This window comes from Mytilus galloprovincialis, chromosome 4 (assembly GCF_965363235.1).
Source record: "Mytilus galloprovincialis chromosome 4, xbMytGall1.hap1.1, whole genome shotgun sequence".
Taxonomy (NCBI): Eukaryota; Metazoa; Mollusca; class Bivalvia; order Mytilida; family Mytilidae; genus Mytilus; species Mytilus galloprovincialis.
Genome location: NC_134841.1, coordinates 85,286,859 through 85,303,035, shown reverse-complemented (window position 1 = coordinate 85,303,035; position 16,177 = coordinate 85,286,859). Strand labels below are relative to the sequence as shown.

At 35.0% G+C, this 16,177-nt stretch overlaps 1 protein-coding gene and 1 long non-coding RNA gene across 2 annotated transcripts in view; one reads left to right on the top strand and one right to left on the bottom strand.

The window, feature by feature from the left end:
- Positions 1-766: 766 nt before the first annotated feature.
- Positions 767-11,853, bottom strand: LOC143073222 (uncharacterized). The gene is made up of 3 exons (XM_076248589.1): positions 11,758-11,853; positions 7,724-7,840; positions 767-2,411 (listed from the first exon to the last, which is right to left on the bottom strand). Exons 2-3 carry the CDS (start codon positions 7,776-7,778, stop codon positions 1,225-1,227), a joined length of 1,242 nt encoding a protein of 413 aa, XP_076104704.1. The 5' UTR covers positions 7,779-7,840; positions 11,758-11,853; the 3' UTR covers positions 767-1,224.
- LOC143073223 (uncharacterized) overlaps positions 11,789-16,177 on the top strand; it is a 20,927-nt gene continuing 16,538 nt past the window's right edge. The window contains exon 1 of the long non-coding RNA XR_012977433.1: positions 11,789-12,251. This is a non-coding gene — a long non-coding RNA (uncharacterized LOC143073223). The remainder of the gene's footprint in view (positions 12,252-16,177) is intronic.

The window sequence follows — 16,177 nt, the reverse complement described above, 5'->3', positions numbered from 1 at the left end:
AAATACAAGTAAGGAGATATATTGTGATTATTGCCAGCGAGACAACTATCCATTTAGAACAAAAGGAAAAAGCAAGTATTCACCAATGGTCTAACACAATCCTGTGCGTTAAACTATAAAAGGCCTGGAATTACAAAATTCGATACAATTCAAAAGAGGAGATCGCTGGCCTTAGATTTACTAAACATTTAAAAAAAATACTTAGACGGAACTAACAACGACAACTAACAACAGGCTTTTGGTGGGCACTACAAATATGTACCTGGAGTAAACATGCTCCCTAGTGTTCAATTCTACCCCTTCGCCGTCACTTTGGACACTGGGGTAGTTTATATATACACTAATTGTTTGTTTATATTTTTGCATTGTACATATAAGGTCATTGGGTACTCAGACTGTTCACGACGTCTTTACTCTAAATCCGTCGGATGTGTATATACTTTAGTCTGGGAGAACACAATCTATCTATTAGCTAGTTGAAATGCATGACTTTGAAGTAGCTCTCCGAAACTACGAGTACTCCTATATTGGTGCTTTGTTTCAATTGTCAGTTTTCCTGCCGAAGATTGTGTGTTATCTCCAGGCACTCCTGCTACCTCCATCAATAGAAACTGTCGGCCATGAACAAGTCAAATGTGCTGAAAGTGACGTAAAACACCAACAATTTTAATCAATCAATCACTGACCCAGAACAGAGCGGGGTTAAATTCATTGTGTGAGATTTCAAATATATAACTCCAATGAGAAAGATAACAAGAACACAAAATAATGAAAAAATATCCCGTAATAAATAGTAAAAATACACATTAACAAAATTATTCTGACAATCAAGGCAATTTATAAATTTTTCTCGTTAATATTCCCTTTTTTTTTTCTTTTTATTTTTTACAAATGCTGACTTCTCAACAGCTAAAAATCACACAGACCTCTCATATTATTGTTTAATATTATAATTTAGAGATCTTGATGTATCACATACATTGCCATTTGAAAAAGTTAGTTTTTTTTTGTTGCTAATTGATTTTAGCAGCTAGCTTACATTAAATTTAAGTTAATATAACTCTTGCAATGTGAAATGAAACTAGAATATTCGCCAAAGTCAAATTGCTTTCGAAAACCTATATTTATATCTCATAGAACTATAATTTGCGTTAGATGAAAGCTATTGAATCCAATTATAATGCAAAAGTGTTCAGTCAGTAACTATAAAACGCATCAGTCAAATTAGAAAAACCATGGACCAGTACGTTTAGATTCTCTCATATATGTTTTGACTGTGTTGTCGAGTGTCTGGTCAGTGTTTTCTCCTATTCCGAAATTTTGGGCCTCCGTGTTGGTAAATTCATTGTAGCCCGACGAAGTGAGCGGCGGCGGTGCTTCTTTTACAAACGTGTCCTGTTGTTTAAAATTAGGATGAATTCTTTTCTGTACATACGGAGAATTATCATCTATGAATTCACTTAATTTAGGAATTTTATTCAAAACATGAGAAGAGCTAAATTCGGGTAATGCTTCTGTCTGCTGAATAGAAGACAGCGTATTAGATTGGCTAAGTCTGCGTTTATTTTTAGTTTTAGTCCTCTGGTCTGGAGAAAACTCGGCGATATTCTGTTGTTCAAATAATTGTGAATTATCGGCAATACTTTGTTCTTGAAATAGTTGAGAATTATCGGCGATACTTCGTTCTTGGAATAGTTTTGAATTATCGGCGATACTTTGTTTTTGAGGAAATTGCGAATCGAATAGCGACGGTTCCTGTGATATTGATCTTGACTCGAACTGACTATTCTCATTTTTGTTTAAAAGGTCCATATTGTTTTGATCGAAATTAGGAACATCTGTTAGAGAATTGATTCGCTCTATTCCAATACCTGGATCGACTAATTCTCCAAAACTTGGCCTCCATCTCGGTTTTCTTCTCTTTGAAGTCACCACAACATCTTGAGCTTTTATCGTATCAGCCTTTATCGTGTCAGCTTGTAATCTATTTGCTCTCATATTGTCTGTTTTGATATAGTTTGCCTGGAGTTCTTTTGTTCTCAACAGTCCATCTGAAGGGTCTGGTCTTGTTCTTCTTCGTCGTCCTCCTCGCATTACGGGCCTTTCGGAAATTTCGTTACGTGGTTCTAAAGCGGTTTCAATTAATGCATCCTTTTGTTTTCGTCGTCGTCGTCGTTTCTTCGTTTTACGACGACGGGACACCGACCCAGTACCATCCACGTCCATCATAGCTTGGGCTGCGTTACGTTTCCGTAGGACATGAAGGACGTGATGTATCCCACCATCTGGATAAAAGTCCTTCAAGGTGTTGAATTTTTCAATAAAAGTTATTTCCCCTGGACTTACACTGTGCTTAATTTTACTAAGAAGTGTTTCTTCATAGTGCCTCGGTAACTTCTGGCTCTCGGCTACTGAAATGACAAAAGGGGGAAATTAATCTTCAGCAAATTACGTAATAAATTAATTATCTTTCATACAGACTTAATTAACAGTCATTAGATTATTTTTATATCAAACCACTTAGAATAATTCTAATAATAGTTATCTTGAAATCTAATTAACCTATAGTTCCCTGATTTCGATATACTCATATATACGAGCAGCAGGCGCGGATCCAGCCATTTTAAAAAGGGGGGTTCCCAACCCAGAGTAAAGGGGGGTTCCAACTATATGCTCCCATTCAAATGCATTGATCGGCAAAAAAAGGGGGGTCCAACCCCCGGAATCCCCCCCCCTGGATCCGCAACTAGAGCAGGCGAGTAAATATGGATCGGAATTTTATTCATTTATTTAGATTGAGTTCACTTGTTCTCGTCCGTCGAGAACATGCATGAAATATTTCAGTGTCATAGGACATGTCGCAAGCAAATACCAATTAATCAATCTGCAAGGTGTTTTTAAGAAAGATTTATTAAACATACTGTTTAATCATAAAACATGTACACACATTTATTAAAGACGATTTGTGTGATATTTAAAGGTCATTACCGGGTTGCATTTCCTTGTTACGTGTATTATACATGTACGACTTGTAAAGTAATAATTGGTGATGATGATGGATCCGGTAGAAATATTTCATTAACGAATCCTATTATGTGGTTTATTCTTAATTTTTATTATTTTATCACAAGCCCTAAGATATTTCATACTTATTTATTCAAGAATATAAAATTTGGAGATTTGTTATGATTGTAAATGAGACAACTGTCCACCAAATGACGAGATTTAAATTCCTTTATTTATGGTTAGGAACTATATGTCAAGTGGTGGATCCAGGGGGAGGCAGGGCCCGGGTTCTGGGGGTTGGAACCCCCTTTTTTTGGACAATGCATTTAAATGGGGATACCCCGCCCCCACCCTTTATCCTGTGTTAGGAACCCCCTTTTTAAAATGGCTGGATCCGCCCCTGATGTCACTGACGGACTTCACCAAGGAGCAAAGCTCGAACCATATACTCGGCTTTTAAGGCCTCGAAATGACACACATAAGAATACATTATTGCAAGAAGCACTTCTTTATCGAAGACTGGCTAATTATAATTAATCTTATTATTGAATTAAATAGGCACCTGCTAAAAGTGCTAAGTACTTCAACTAGCACATGATTGTTACAAGAAGTAACATTATAAAGCACTCTTTGGATAAGCTACAGCCTAGAAGATAATCACCAAATGGGCTCTTTGGATAAGCTACAGCCTAGAAGATAATCACCAAATGGGCTCTTTGGATAAGCTACAGCCTAGAAGATAATCACCAAATGGGCTCTTTGGATAAGCTACAGCCTAGAAGATGATCACCAAATGGGCTCTTTGGATAAGCTACAGCCTAGAAGATGATCACCAAATGGGCTCTTTGGATAAGCTACAGCCTAGAAGATGATCACCAAATGGGCTCTTTGGATAAGCTACAGCCTAGAAGATGATCACCAAATGGGCTCTTTGGATAAGCTACAGCCTAGAAGATGATCACCAAATGGGCTCTTTGGATAAGCTACAGCCTAGAAGATGATCACCAAATGGGCTCTTTGGATAAGCTACAGCCTAGAAGATGATCACCAAATGGGCTCTTTGGATAAGCTACAGCCTAGAAGATGATCACCAAATGGACTCTTTAGATAAGTTACAGCCTAGAAGATAATCACAAAATGGGGAAAATTCCTTGAAAACAAATCCAACCAATCATTGTATACAGCTATAGATTTTTTTCCGGACAAACTTTTTTTCGCCTTCGGCGGAGAACAATCTATTTTTTTGGCGACAAGTCGAAATCATTTTTTTTCTTTCAATTTTAGCATTACATATAGTGGCAGCTGAGGGTGAAACAAACAACTTTTGTTCTCAGGGTAAAAAACAAATGATTTTTTTCTCCAAAAACTGGAAACAAACTTTTTTTTCCAAAACAATTCCATAGCCATAGTGCTTTTGTAGATAACAGTGAAGCAGACATCTCCCCCCCCCCCCCCCCCCCCCCCAATACGAGACTTGAATGTTTAATAGACTAGAATGCTTTACTCCTTGTGTTAACTGAATAGGTTGCTGTCTTTGTTTCAACATTTTTCTTTTTTTAATCTTGAATTAGTGCAATAAATCAAATTTTAAAGTCAAGACCTCATCCATTGCCTTATAGTTGTGCCATGATCCAACTAATGCATCATAGTGACATATTAATTTCATATATCCTTTACTGTTGATATTAGCCATTGATTAAGCTAACTATTTAAATTGTTCTATCGGAAGAGGTCACTCACAACTTAGTTGTTGTTTTTTTTTGGTTCGGCTAGCATAATCAGAAGTGGACCCAGGAGCTTTCAGAGAGGGGGCATGCAGTGAATTGTGATTAAGGGGATTTGATAGGAGACAAACGTTATATTATGATAATTTTACTTGTTTTTCGAATAGTCTAAATAGAGTAGGACTTGTGAACCCCATATCCTTTACGGATCCACTTTTCTAATAACTAAAAATACTGTTTTAACCCTTGTATGATTTTTCGTTGATATTGCTAGTATAAATAGGCATTGATTTTTTTTGGATATACCTGAAGTAATGGACAGTTATCCTTTTTCTTGACGGGTAGACATGAATAAAAAGATATAAAGCTCATTTTTCAGTTTTATCCTACGCCGTTAAAAGATGTTACAACACTCGGCTGCACCAAACACATGAATGACTGATACCTCTTGACTGTTTTTACAACATGTCATTTTGTTATCTACAACAATAAAATCTAATAAACTGATCCATTTTTCCAATAAAAATTTCAAATATTCGGTAGGATGTATGTCTATTTTAAAAATTTATAGATTTGGAGAGAAAAAAATCATAGATGTTCCAAAGAAAAACAGACAACGCAGTGAAACCAAACGAAAGACAACTACAAGCTTAACTAATTATAAAAAAGAAGATGTGGTATGATTGACAATGAGACAACCGTCCACAAGAGACCAAAATGACACAGAAATTAACAACTATGGGTCAACAATGAGCAAAGCCCATACCGCATAGTCAGCTATAAAAGGCCCCGAAATGACAATGCAAACAATCTAATTAAAATTAAATCCGTTAATTGCTCCTGTTCTGATATGTCGCGCATCAAGGATCTGATGGATCTGATGCGCGACATATCAGAACAGGAGCAATTAAAGGATTTCTTCTTCTTCTTCTTCCAGGTAAGGAACCGGATTCAATACTGAATGTTCATGGTTCCGCGCGAAAACTTTACGCAGTGTCGGGCAACACAGAAAGCTTTCTCTTGGCTATTTACAAATACATTTAAAACGTTCGCAAAAATATACAATTAAAATTATTTACAACTGGGTTTTCCTACTTCCTTTCAGAGCATGCCTTCAGGGCAGCTCTGAATCCCTCAACGGTGTTGGTCGCTGTAACTGTTGTTGGTAGGTTGTTCCAGTCCCTGATTGTCCTCGGGAAGAAAGATTGGCCGTAAGTGTCTGTACTTTCTTGGAAGAAGCGGTTTTTACCTCTGGTCCGGTTATCATTCGGTGTCAAATATTGGTGACGGTCTATATCTATAAGATCATGCTGGATCTTAAATAGCATGCATAATCTATTTGTTTTCCTCCGTTCTTTTAGACTTTCCCATTTAAGATTTTTAACCATATTTGTGACACAGCCAGGTGTTCGGTCTGTGTTGTTGTTATTCACAAATCGTGCAGCTCTTTTCTGGACCTGTTCAATTGCCTTGATTTTATTTTGGGCGGTTGGGTCCCATATTGTGCTTGCGTATTCCACTGCAGGTCTTACCATGGATACATACGCAGCTGCCTTTACAGGTTTTGTACAGCCTTTGAGGTTTCTACGTATAAATCCCAATGTTCTGTTTCTTTTGCCTACTGTATTATCTATGTGTTTATCCCATTATTAGGTTGTTGCTGATGGTTACTCCAAGATATTTACTTGCTTCCTCTGTGTCTAGAGTATGACCGTGTAGCTGGTACGATGTTTGTATCACTGGTCTATTTTTGGGGGATATTCTGATGACAAGGCATTTTTTGGCATTAAAACTCATCTGCCATTTGTTTTCCCAGTCTTCCAATGCTGTTAAGTCCTTTTGAAGCAGTTCACTGTCAGCTTGGTTGGTGATGGTACGAAAGAGTAGGCTGTCATCCGCGAACAATTTGGTCTCTGATGTAGATGCTGTTTCTGGCATGTCGTTTATGTAGTCCAGGAACAGTAATGGACCAAGGACTGTGCCTTGGAGTACACCAGAGAGTACTGGTACTAAATTTAATTTTAATTAGATTGCAATGTAAAACAATTCAAACGAGAAAACTAACGGCCTTATTTATATAAGTCGGTACTTTTGGGTAAGAACATGTTTTCCGATGATTTTGTCGTGTATAGATAACATCCTAACATACATATATCTTATAACATAAAAAACTCCCCCCCCCCCAAATCGCACCGACTGTAGGTTTGTTTTTACTATTTTCGGTTGCTCTTACTTGACCAAGTACCAGAATGTCATATCCACGTGGAATTTTATTTCCATAAAATGAAAAGCATCTGAATCAGAAAATCAATAGGAACATCAAAATATTTCGCTTAATTGTTCAGTAAAACTAATAGATTTTTTAAAATACTATAGAAGCTGACATTGGATGAAAGCATCACTACAGATTGCATATCCGAGTAATATTTAAAAAGCACCGACGTACTGTTATCTCAGATGACTCAAAGATCAGATGGCTGGCAAATAAATAATACAGAAACCAATCTCTCTTTCGACTGCTAAAAGTAACTTTTGGTTGTTTTCTTACATTCAGTATCAAATATTGGAATAAATTTGAGGACAATGACATGTTGAACAGTTACCAATTTTGCAAGTTTTGTGGGCACAACTGAGGGTTGCTTTCGAAAAGGGCAAATGAAAGAGAAAAAAATATATAAAAAATTAACGTATAAAAGAGGGGCGAAAGATACCAGAGGGACAGTCAAACTCATAGATAGAAAATAAACTGACAACGCCATGGCTAAAAATAAAAGACAAACAGACAAATAATAGTACACAAAACACATATAGAAAACTAAAGACTTCCCCGGAAAACCACCAAAACGGGGATCTCAGGTGCTCCGTAAGTGTTGTGTCTTCTTCTCTATTTTGTGTACGTGACATGTTATTCATATACTAGTATATATATATATATATATAAGATTTTTGTCCTTTCTCAAAGTAAAATCAGACAATCTCATTTATTGTCTTACCTGCTATAAAGTGAACTATTTGAAAAGCAACAATCAAAATAATCAGCTCCTTCATTATCCGAACACAGAACCCGTTCTGAAACTCTGACGTTCCTATCCTATACTGTCCTATAGTCTCTAAACAAAAGAACATTGTATATAAATCTTGTTTGATATAATTTATTGTACAGATGTAATGGCCTTTTTTTGTGACAAGTGAAGAATATACAATCAGGTTAACGAAATACACTGATCATCACGGTATGTATAGTGTCCAACTGAAGTTGTATTTTTTTCCAGTGAATCAGCACACTTTTTGAGTGGTATTAGGTGCGATCAGATTGATTTATATACCTTTTCGCGTGTTTGGTAGTTATATCATGACTATTAATTTAGTCTGAATACTTTACAAAATTTTGAGCACAATTTCCATGTAGCTTACATATAAATAAGAGCTTTACATTGTCCGTTTTTTTTCTTCTTCGAGGGCAACATATACAACGTACACTGATTTTTTTAACAAATGGTGCAATTTTTTTAAAAGAAAAAGTGAATAAGAAAGAAGGCATTGTTGGGCTCAAAATGAACTTGTCTAGTTTGTAACTATGACAGCATTATCTATATTCCATATTGTCCATGTTATTTTTGAGATATGGCAAATAATAATATACCCGTACAGATACCCGTATTTTCGCAGGGTGTAAATTTTCGCTTATTTTCGCGGAAACACTCGGAACAAAATCTCATAATTAAAATTCCGCCAATTCAAAAGTGCACATGCAAAGGTATAATTGATAAAAGTTATGAATCCGCAAAATTGATAACTGCCAAAATATTTCGTATACTTTATTCAATGAAAATCGCAAAATTGTACACCCGCGAAAATAACCCGCTATACGGTATACAAATGAACGATGGTTATTATAATGAAATGCACACGTGTTGTCTCATACAGCAAATATCATTGTCTTTTAAACGTAAATGCACTAACCGTGATATATATGATATCGTAAGTATTTGTTCACTCGGTAAAACCTGGCTGACCGCACTAAAAAAAAAGCCAAATCGGATCTCCTAAAAACACGAACATTTGAATTTAGATTTATTATGAAAATATCCTTAATGCAATAACAAGCATTTTTATATGAAGTGTCTGTATATCTTAGGATATTTAGTTTTTCAATATATATGTCCTGTGAGACTGTGACACTTGCATATTTGTATGAATACGAAATAGCTTCATTCTATTTTTCGGAATGACTGAAAACTTGTTAAGCCGTATTAGACCAAAAACATTGTAGATTTGATGATTTTTATATTTTTATCACAAATAGTAGCTTACAGTGTAAGTTATTGTCAAACCAGAAAAGAAGTATGTTTGTTTACCTTTTTGTCATATTCACTGAACAAAAAATAATGGTGACGGTCACCATTATTTTTTGTTTTCACAGAATAATACCGGAAATGTATTCACTTTAACCGTCAAATACATTCTACATCTCTTTAATTTGAATGATGATAACATGGATTATGTTTTCAGTTTCAAAGTTGTTATATAAAATACAGTTAGTGTCTTATTTTTTTAATGTACTTATAAGTAAACAATCACAGTAGGTATAGTGTCCAGCTGGGATCGTGTTTTTCAAGAGAATTTATCGTTTCTAGTGTGACCTGGTCCGGTATTATTCTGTGAAAATTTTCTTAGATATATATTTTCTAAACACAATTAGGGCCTCGATGTAATTAATCACTTGCCAGTCAACAGCTCGACATAGGGATAGTGAGTCGTCGGCGGCGGCGGCGTTAGCTAACTTCTTAAAAGCTTTAAATTTTAGAAGGTGGAAGACCTGGATGCTTCATACTCTGTATATGGATGTCTCATGTTACGAAGTTTCCGTCAGTCACATGTCCAATGTCCTTGACCTCATTTTCATGGTTCAGTGACTACTTGAAAAAAAGTTAAGATTTTTTGTAATGTTAAATTCTCTCTTATTATAAATAATAAGATAACTATATTTGGTATGTGCGTACCTTGCAAGGTCCTCATGCCCGTCAGACAGTTTTCACTTGACCTCGACATCATTTCATGGATCAGTGAACAAGGTTAAGTTTTGGTGATCAAGACTTATCTCGGTTTCTATAAGCAATAGGTCTAGTATATTTGGTGTATGGAAGGACTGTAAGGTGTGCATGTCCAACTGGTAGGTGTCATCTGACCTTGACCTCATTTTCATTGTTCAGTGGTTATAGTTTAGTTTTTGGTCTGTTTTTCTTATAATGTATGCGATAGCTGAGGTCTACTATATTTGGTGTATGGAATGATTGTAAGGTGTACATGTCTAGCTAGCAGGTGTCATCTGACCTTGAACTCATTTTCATGGTTCAGTGGTTATAGTTCAGTTTTCGTGTTTTGGTCTGTTTTTCTTATTCTGTATGCAATTGGTCTACTATATTTGGTGTACGGAATGATTGTAAGGTGTATACTTCTAGCTGGCAGGTGTCATCTGACCTTGACCTCATTTTCATGGTTCATTGGTCAAAGTTAAGTTTTTGAGTTTTGGTCTTTTTTTCTAATACTATATGCAATAGGTCAACTATATTTGGTGTATGGAAATATCTTATGATCTATTTGTCAGTTGCGCAGGTTTTATTTGGCCTTGACCTCATTTTTTCACGGGTCATTGGAATTTGCTCAGTGTTAATTTTTTGTGTGTTGGTCTGTTTTTCTTAAAACTATAAGCAATAGGTCAACTGTATTTGTTGTATGGAAGAATTGTTAGCTGTACATACCTGCCTGGCATAGTGCATCTGACCTTGACCTCAATGTTTAGTTTATGTGACAGTTGTTATAAAGCTTTATATTTAGGACGAACAACATAATATCAATGATTAGTAAAGAAGGCGAGACATTTCAGAGTGTGCAGTCTTGTTGTTAAATACACAACAAATATCTCGTCAATTAAAAAAATCAGAATCTTGATCATATCATATAAAAAAGGAGTTGTAGTATGATTGTCAACGAGACAACTCTCCACATGAGACCAAATGACACAAAATTTAACAACTAAAGATCACCGTACGGCCTTCAACAATGAGCAAAGCCGACTCCGCATAGTCAGTTTGAATCCGGGAGTGTTTTTTTTTATCCTTTCCTCCAAGAAGATATTTGTATTTACTTTGGACATTCTTTTGGACATATATTCTCTAATATGTCTTTAAGTTTGGAATTCAATTTGGAGTGTAAAGGGTGGAGAAGACAAATATTTGTTTTTCTACTGCAAATATACCAAGAGTGTATGTATTCTAACAGATCTTTGGGATTGTTTGGTGTATCAAAGGTAAGATTTTATCATAAAGTCAAGAATCGTTATATTTAAAGATGACATGACAGTTACCTTCAGATTAATAATGATAATTTGAGTTTAAAAAACAGTGCAAGAAATTATTTTTGATTTTTTAATAAAAACAATGAATTTATTTACATAAAGTCTACAGAGGGGGAAAGGATGACTATTTTGTTACGTGTGTTTCGTATATTTTTTTAATCGTTTTAAACTTCTGATACTGCAGCGTTTAGCAAGCGACCAAAATTATCAGTCGAAATAAAGACTGATAATATACTCTATAAAACACTAACAAATGTATTCGTATAAACATGAACCATTACATATTCTTATTCTTATTCTTATTACAACTGAAGTTAAAAAGTTGTAAAGTTTATAGTGTTTTTTTAGGTGCACTTGCCCATCGGCCAAATGGTTGAAAACATTGGTCTTAATTATGAGGTAAATTGATTCTGCCCGTTTTGTTTTGATTTGTTTTTTTTTATCTGAAAGAGCATCAAGTATACAACGAACATATATAATTTAGGCGCGGTAATTGTTGAGTAAATTCGATCAGTATAATATGTTTATAACAATAATATAATTTTTGAAAGCTAAAAGTAAATGCTGACTGCATATATACCAACAAGTTAGCCGTAAGCTGAAATTCGTTGATATGCAATATATTCTTGTAAAAAAAAAGTTGGTGTTTAACAGCGGTTATGCTAGTACGATAATACTCTGAACGAAAACTACACAAACAAGATGTGGCTGATTTGTCAAACAAAGTTGTTGTTGACAAGTTCAAAACAAAACTGTAAACTATTACTCTGTATACACTTACTAAATGTATAATTTATAATTTTGTTACTAACTTGTCAACAACCACTTTGTTTGACAGAACAGCCTCATCTTGTTTGTGTAGTTTCCGCTATCAGTTTGACATTTACAAGTGTAATATTAAAGTGACCTCGGGTTATAGTATCCATTTTTAATTTGTCGGACATCTTCAATTAACGGAAAGTTGACATGTCAGATAAAATCAAACACCGCAATAGTTGGGGAATATTATGTACATCAGACAGATTCTTTGCATATCAACAATTGGTTATCTGACCAATCAAGCACACCCTCGGGTTATTGAAAACACGTGGTCGGAATAGAAAATTTTGTCAACTCCTGGATGTTGGCTTTCATAGAATCATATAAGGATCTACACTATACATGTAAGTACTTTTAATTCTATTTTATATATATTGTTTTTACTAAAGCAATCTATCAGTTAAACTTATTATTACACGTATCATGATAGAAAAATTAATGTAAATTGCCAAAATATTCTGTATATTGAATTATATGTCTGTAAAGATCTGTAAAGTAGATAAGAGGACAACGTATTACTGTAAAATGTCGGGTGGACATCCTGTCCGATGTAACTTTAAAAGATAAGTTTATAACGGGCAAACATTGCAGAAGGAGCTAATCGTAACTGAAAATGGAGCGAGACAATTGCGTGGACAGGCTTACTGAGTATTTGTACCTTGCAGCAAGATTTGCATGCATCACCCGTTTTCTATTTTTAGTTATATCACTTAGTAAGTATAAATAGGTTCACCACAAACAAGGGACATGGCGAAATAAGATATAAAGTCAGTCATAAAACAGTGTATACTTAGGGATCTATAACTGGTTATTTCAGCTGTTATTCGTGTTCATAGCCTTGCTGGAATATATTCTATATTTTTGTGAAATCGCAATAACTAGTACTAGTATTTGCTTTTGAGTATCGTATAAATGAGAAATTATACAAATAGTGAGTTGAACTTGTGAAGCTGTATGTTTAGTATAGTTCTGCATAATCATGCTGGGATATGTTCTATATTAGTACTTGCTCTTGTTTTGTTGCCGTTACAGTATCAGTAATTGCCTTTTTGTTGATCCCGCTTTAACACATTTCAAGAAGAACTGTCGCCCTACTCTGAATCAGTGTTATGACTCCGAGTTACTAAACCATGAATGTACTCTTAAATGCTTTGTTCTCGACATAGATGCAGCAATAAATGACCATTTACTAGTATATAGTGTATGGGCTAGTTGGGAATCGTTACACATCATCCCAATGACAAAAAGCAAGCAATGCAATCACACAGGTGATTCTCTCCCGAGCGATAACACTAAATTGATAACGTTGTCAAGGTCTTTGTATGAACTGTTTTTAAAGTAAAAAATTAAAGAAATAACTAATATAAATATATCCCGAATTACAATAGTCTTTTGTAAACTGTTAGACTTCTATAAATGTCTTTCTGTTGATTTATGTTGTGTCTTTAATCCCCCCTTTTCATATTTTAGCTTAATTGTGCTTGGGAGAGAAAGGTGAGGCAAACAAATCTGCGTGGTCTTATAAGGATAATTTGAAGAACAGTTCCCTTTAAACATCCTACGTAACTAGTACGATTAATTTCGTGGAATTTTGTCAATTAATTTCTTAGAAGTATAAGTATTGTCCTTGATCTTAAATAAAAAATTATTTTTGAAGAATTTAAAGTTTTAAAAAATCCGAATACAATGCCTTACATTTAATACAATTACACACGCAGATTTACTGGTAATTTGCCAGCATACCGTTTCTATACACCCTTTGCATAATTAACCAATTCTTGTTGTTTTAGTTAGAAGAAATAAAAGGGTATGGATTACATCTTATCAGAAGTTACACTTCATTATTTTAAAGTCGACAAATTTCGTAATCTTACTAACCACAGTATTTGGTCCCAGATAGATATATGGAGATTTTGTTTGATTGACAAAAATGCAACTCACTAAAGCTGACAATATGAACAATTTAACATCATCTTACAGCCTTTAACAATGAGCAACACTCAGGCCGTATACATGTAGTGAGCTTTCAAAGGACCAGGATATTTATAGAATGTGAATCAATTCAAATGCACGAGAAACCCATCTGGATTATTTATAATACAGCAATTAACGAAAAACAATTATGACAGACTTGCATTTTTTTTGTTAGATGCTCCTTTTTAATCGTGCTATTGGGTAAATGCAAACAATGATCGACCGTCCTAGTACTGTCAATAAAAAAAATAAAAAATTCTCGGTATGATGCCCAATGAGAAAGATTTTCAGTTCTTCACAAGAGATTAAAATGACACAGAAATTGACAACTAAAGGTCACCGTACGGCCTTCTTCAACAATGAGAAAAGTCCATACCGCATAGTTCACTATAAAAAGCCTCTAAAATGAAAAATGTAAAAACATTCCAACTAGAAAAGCAACTGCCTAATTTGTGTACAAAATAATAAATGAATAACAAATATGCTCCGTGTTATAGTGTGTTATAAGGTAAATGTCAAAACATACTGTCTTAGTACTGTCAGTGCTTTTTCTGCAGTTTGAAAAAAAAATAATTGTAGATTACGATCTAGACATTTCACACAGGTATCGTTTCTTGTATTATGGGCGTCAAGTTGGTTACCTTTTCCCTATTCCCTATTCGTTACCTATTCCCTATTCCCTATTCGTTGCCTATTCGTTACCTATTCCCTATTCCCTATTCGTTACCTATTCCCTATTCCCTATTCGTTACCTATTCGTTACCTATTCCCTATTCCCTATTCGTTGCCTATTCGTTACCTATTCCCTATTCCCTATTCGTTACCTATTCCCTATTCCCTATTCGTTACCTATTCGTTACTTATTTGATTTTTAATATCCTTTCCCCTTTTTAATTATGGCATGGAATAGTTTAATATGGCTGCCGTTACCATGGAAACGGCACAATTGTGAAAAAAATGAGCTTTTGGTTTTTGGTGAACTGTTTGGATATGCTTCAACTCAGAATCATCATATTTTAAAACAATGTAGGTGCCCACTATATACAGGTGTTGGATGATTTTAACGATCATTGGAACTACTATGTTGCCATGGAAACTACACCAAAATTTTCAAAATTCTCAAAATGCTCAAAACTTCATGAAACTTCACAGTAATGATGAGCAACATTGGAGTTGGAATTTCCAAAATAGGTCTTGTTACCATGGAAACAATGCAAAAAGGTCAAAAATTTCAAAAATAAGAATTTTCCGCAAACTGGATGAAACTTTACAGGAATGGTAACTGGCATAGGCAGAGTTGGATTTTGAAGTTAGAATTTTCAAAATGGCCGCCGTAACCATGGAAACAGCAAAAATATCAAAAATTCAAAATGTTCAAACTTAATGAAACTTTGCAAAAATGTTACTAGACATCTGTAGATGCTCTCTTTGACTTTGGAATTGTCAAAATGGCTGTCGCTCACCTGGTAATAGGGGGAAGGGGTGCCTTCCGTTATTGCTAGCAATTACAAATCTAGTTGTTAATAGTCTTACATATGGTAATAGTTCTGAATTGGTTGAGGTAAAATGATCTTTTTATGACCTATTTATATGTGTTTGTGCTCAACCGATCCTTTTACTTCATGTTCGATACGCATTTGTTCCTTACTTGTTTTTTATACGTTCTACCTTTTAACTGCTTTATGTCCGTATGTTTGAAGATGGATCTTGGTTCGACGGGATGAAATCACCGTGTTAGCGCTTGCGTAAAAACGAAGATGTGGTATGATTACCAATGAGACAACACTCCACATTAGACCAAAATGACACAGAAATTATCAACTATAGTTCACTGTACGGCCTTCAACAATGAGCATAGCCCAAACCGTGTAGTCACCTATAAAAGGCCCAGACATGACAACCTCATACAATTCAAACAACAAAACTGACGGCCGTATTTCATATACAAAAAAATAAACGGAAATATGTAACACAAAAACAAACGATAACTACTTAATTTCAGGCTCTTGTCTAGGGACAGGCACATACTTACATAATGTGGTAGAGTTAAACATGTAAGCAGGGTGTACATCGTTTCGGAGCATGCTATTACCTTGTTTAATTCGTTCCATCACTCGCTTATAATTCGCTTATAATACGTGTATCTTACGTTGCATCTTTTAAAACATGATTTTCAATTGTTTTGTTGTCTCTGGTGGAAGATTTGGGCTCTTAGAGGTGATATAACTCTATAAGTGCATTTGTATCCGTTCCAGCGGTCGGATAATACCCTGTTAAATATTCGTTACTAATTCGC

What these genes read in the sequence shown, in the direction of transcription:
- LOC143073222 (XM_076248589.1), bottom strand. Translation starts at nt 7,778, where the DNA reads ATGAAGGAGCTGATTATTTTGATTGTTGCTTTTCAAATAGTTCACTTT. An exon ending in AATAGTTCACTTTATAGCAG is followed by an intron (nt 2,412 to 7,723) that starts GTAAGACAATAA and finishes TTGTCATTTCAG; the next exon opens with TAGCCGAGAGCCAGAAGTTA.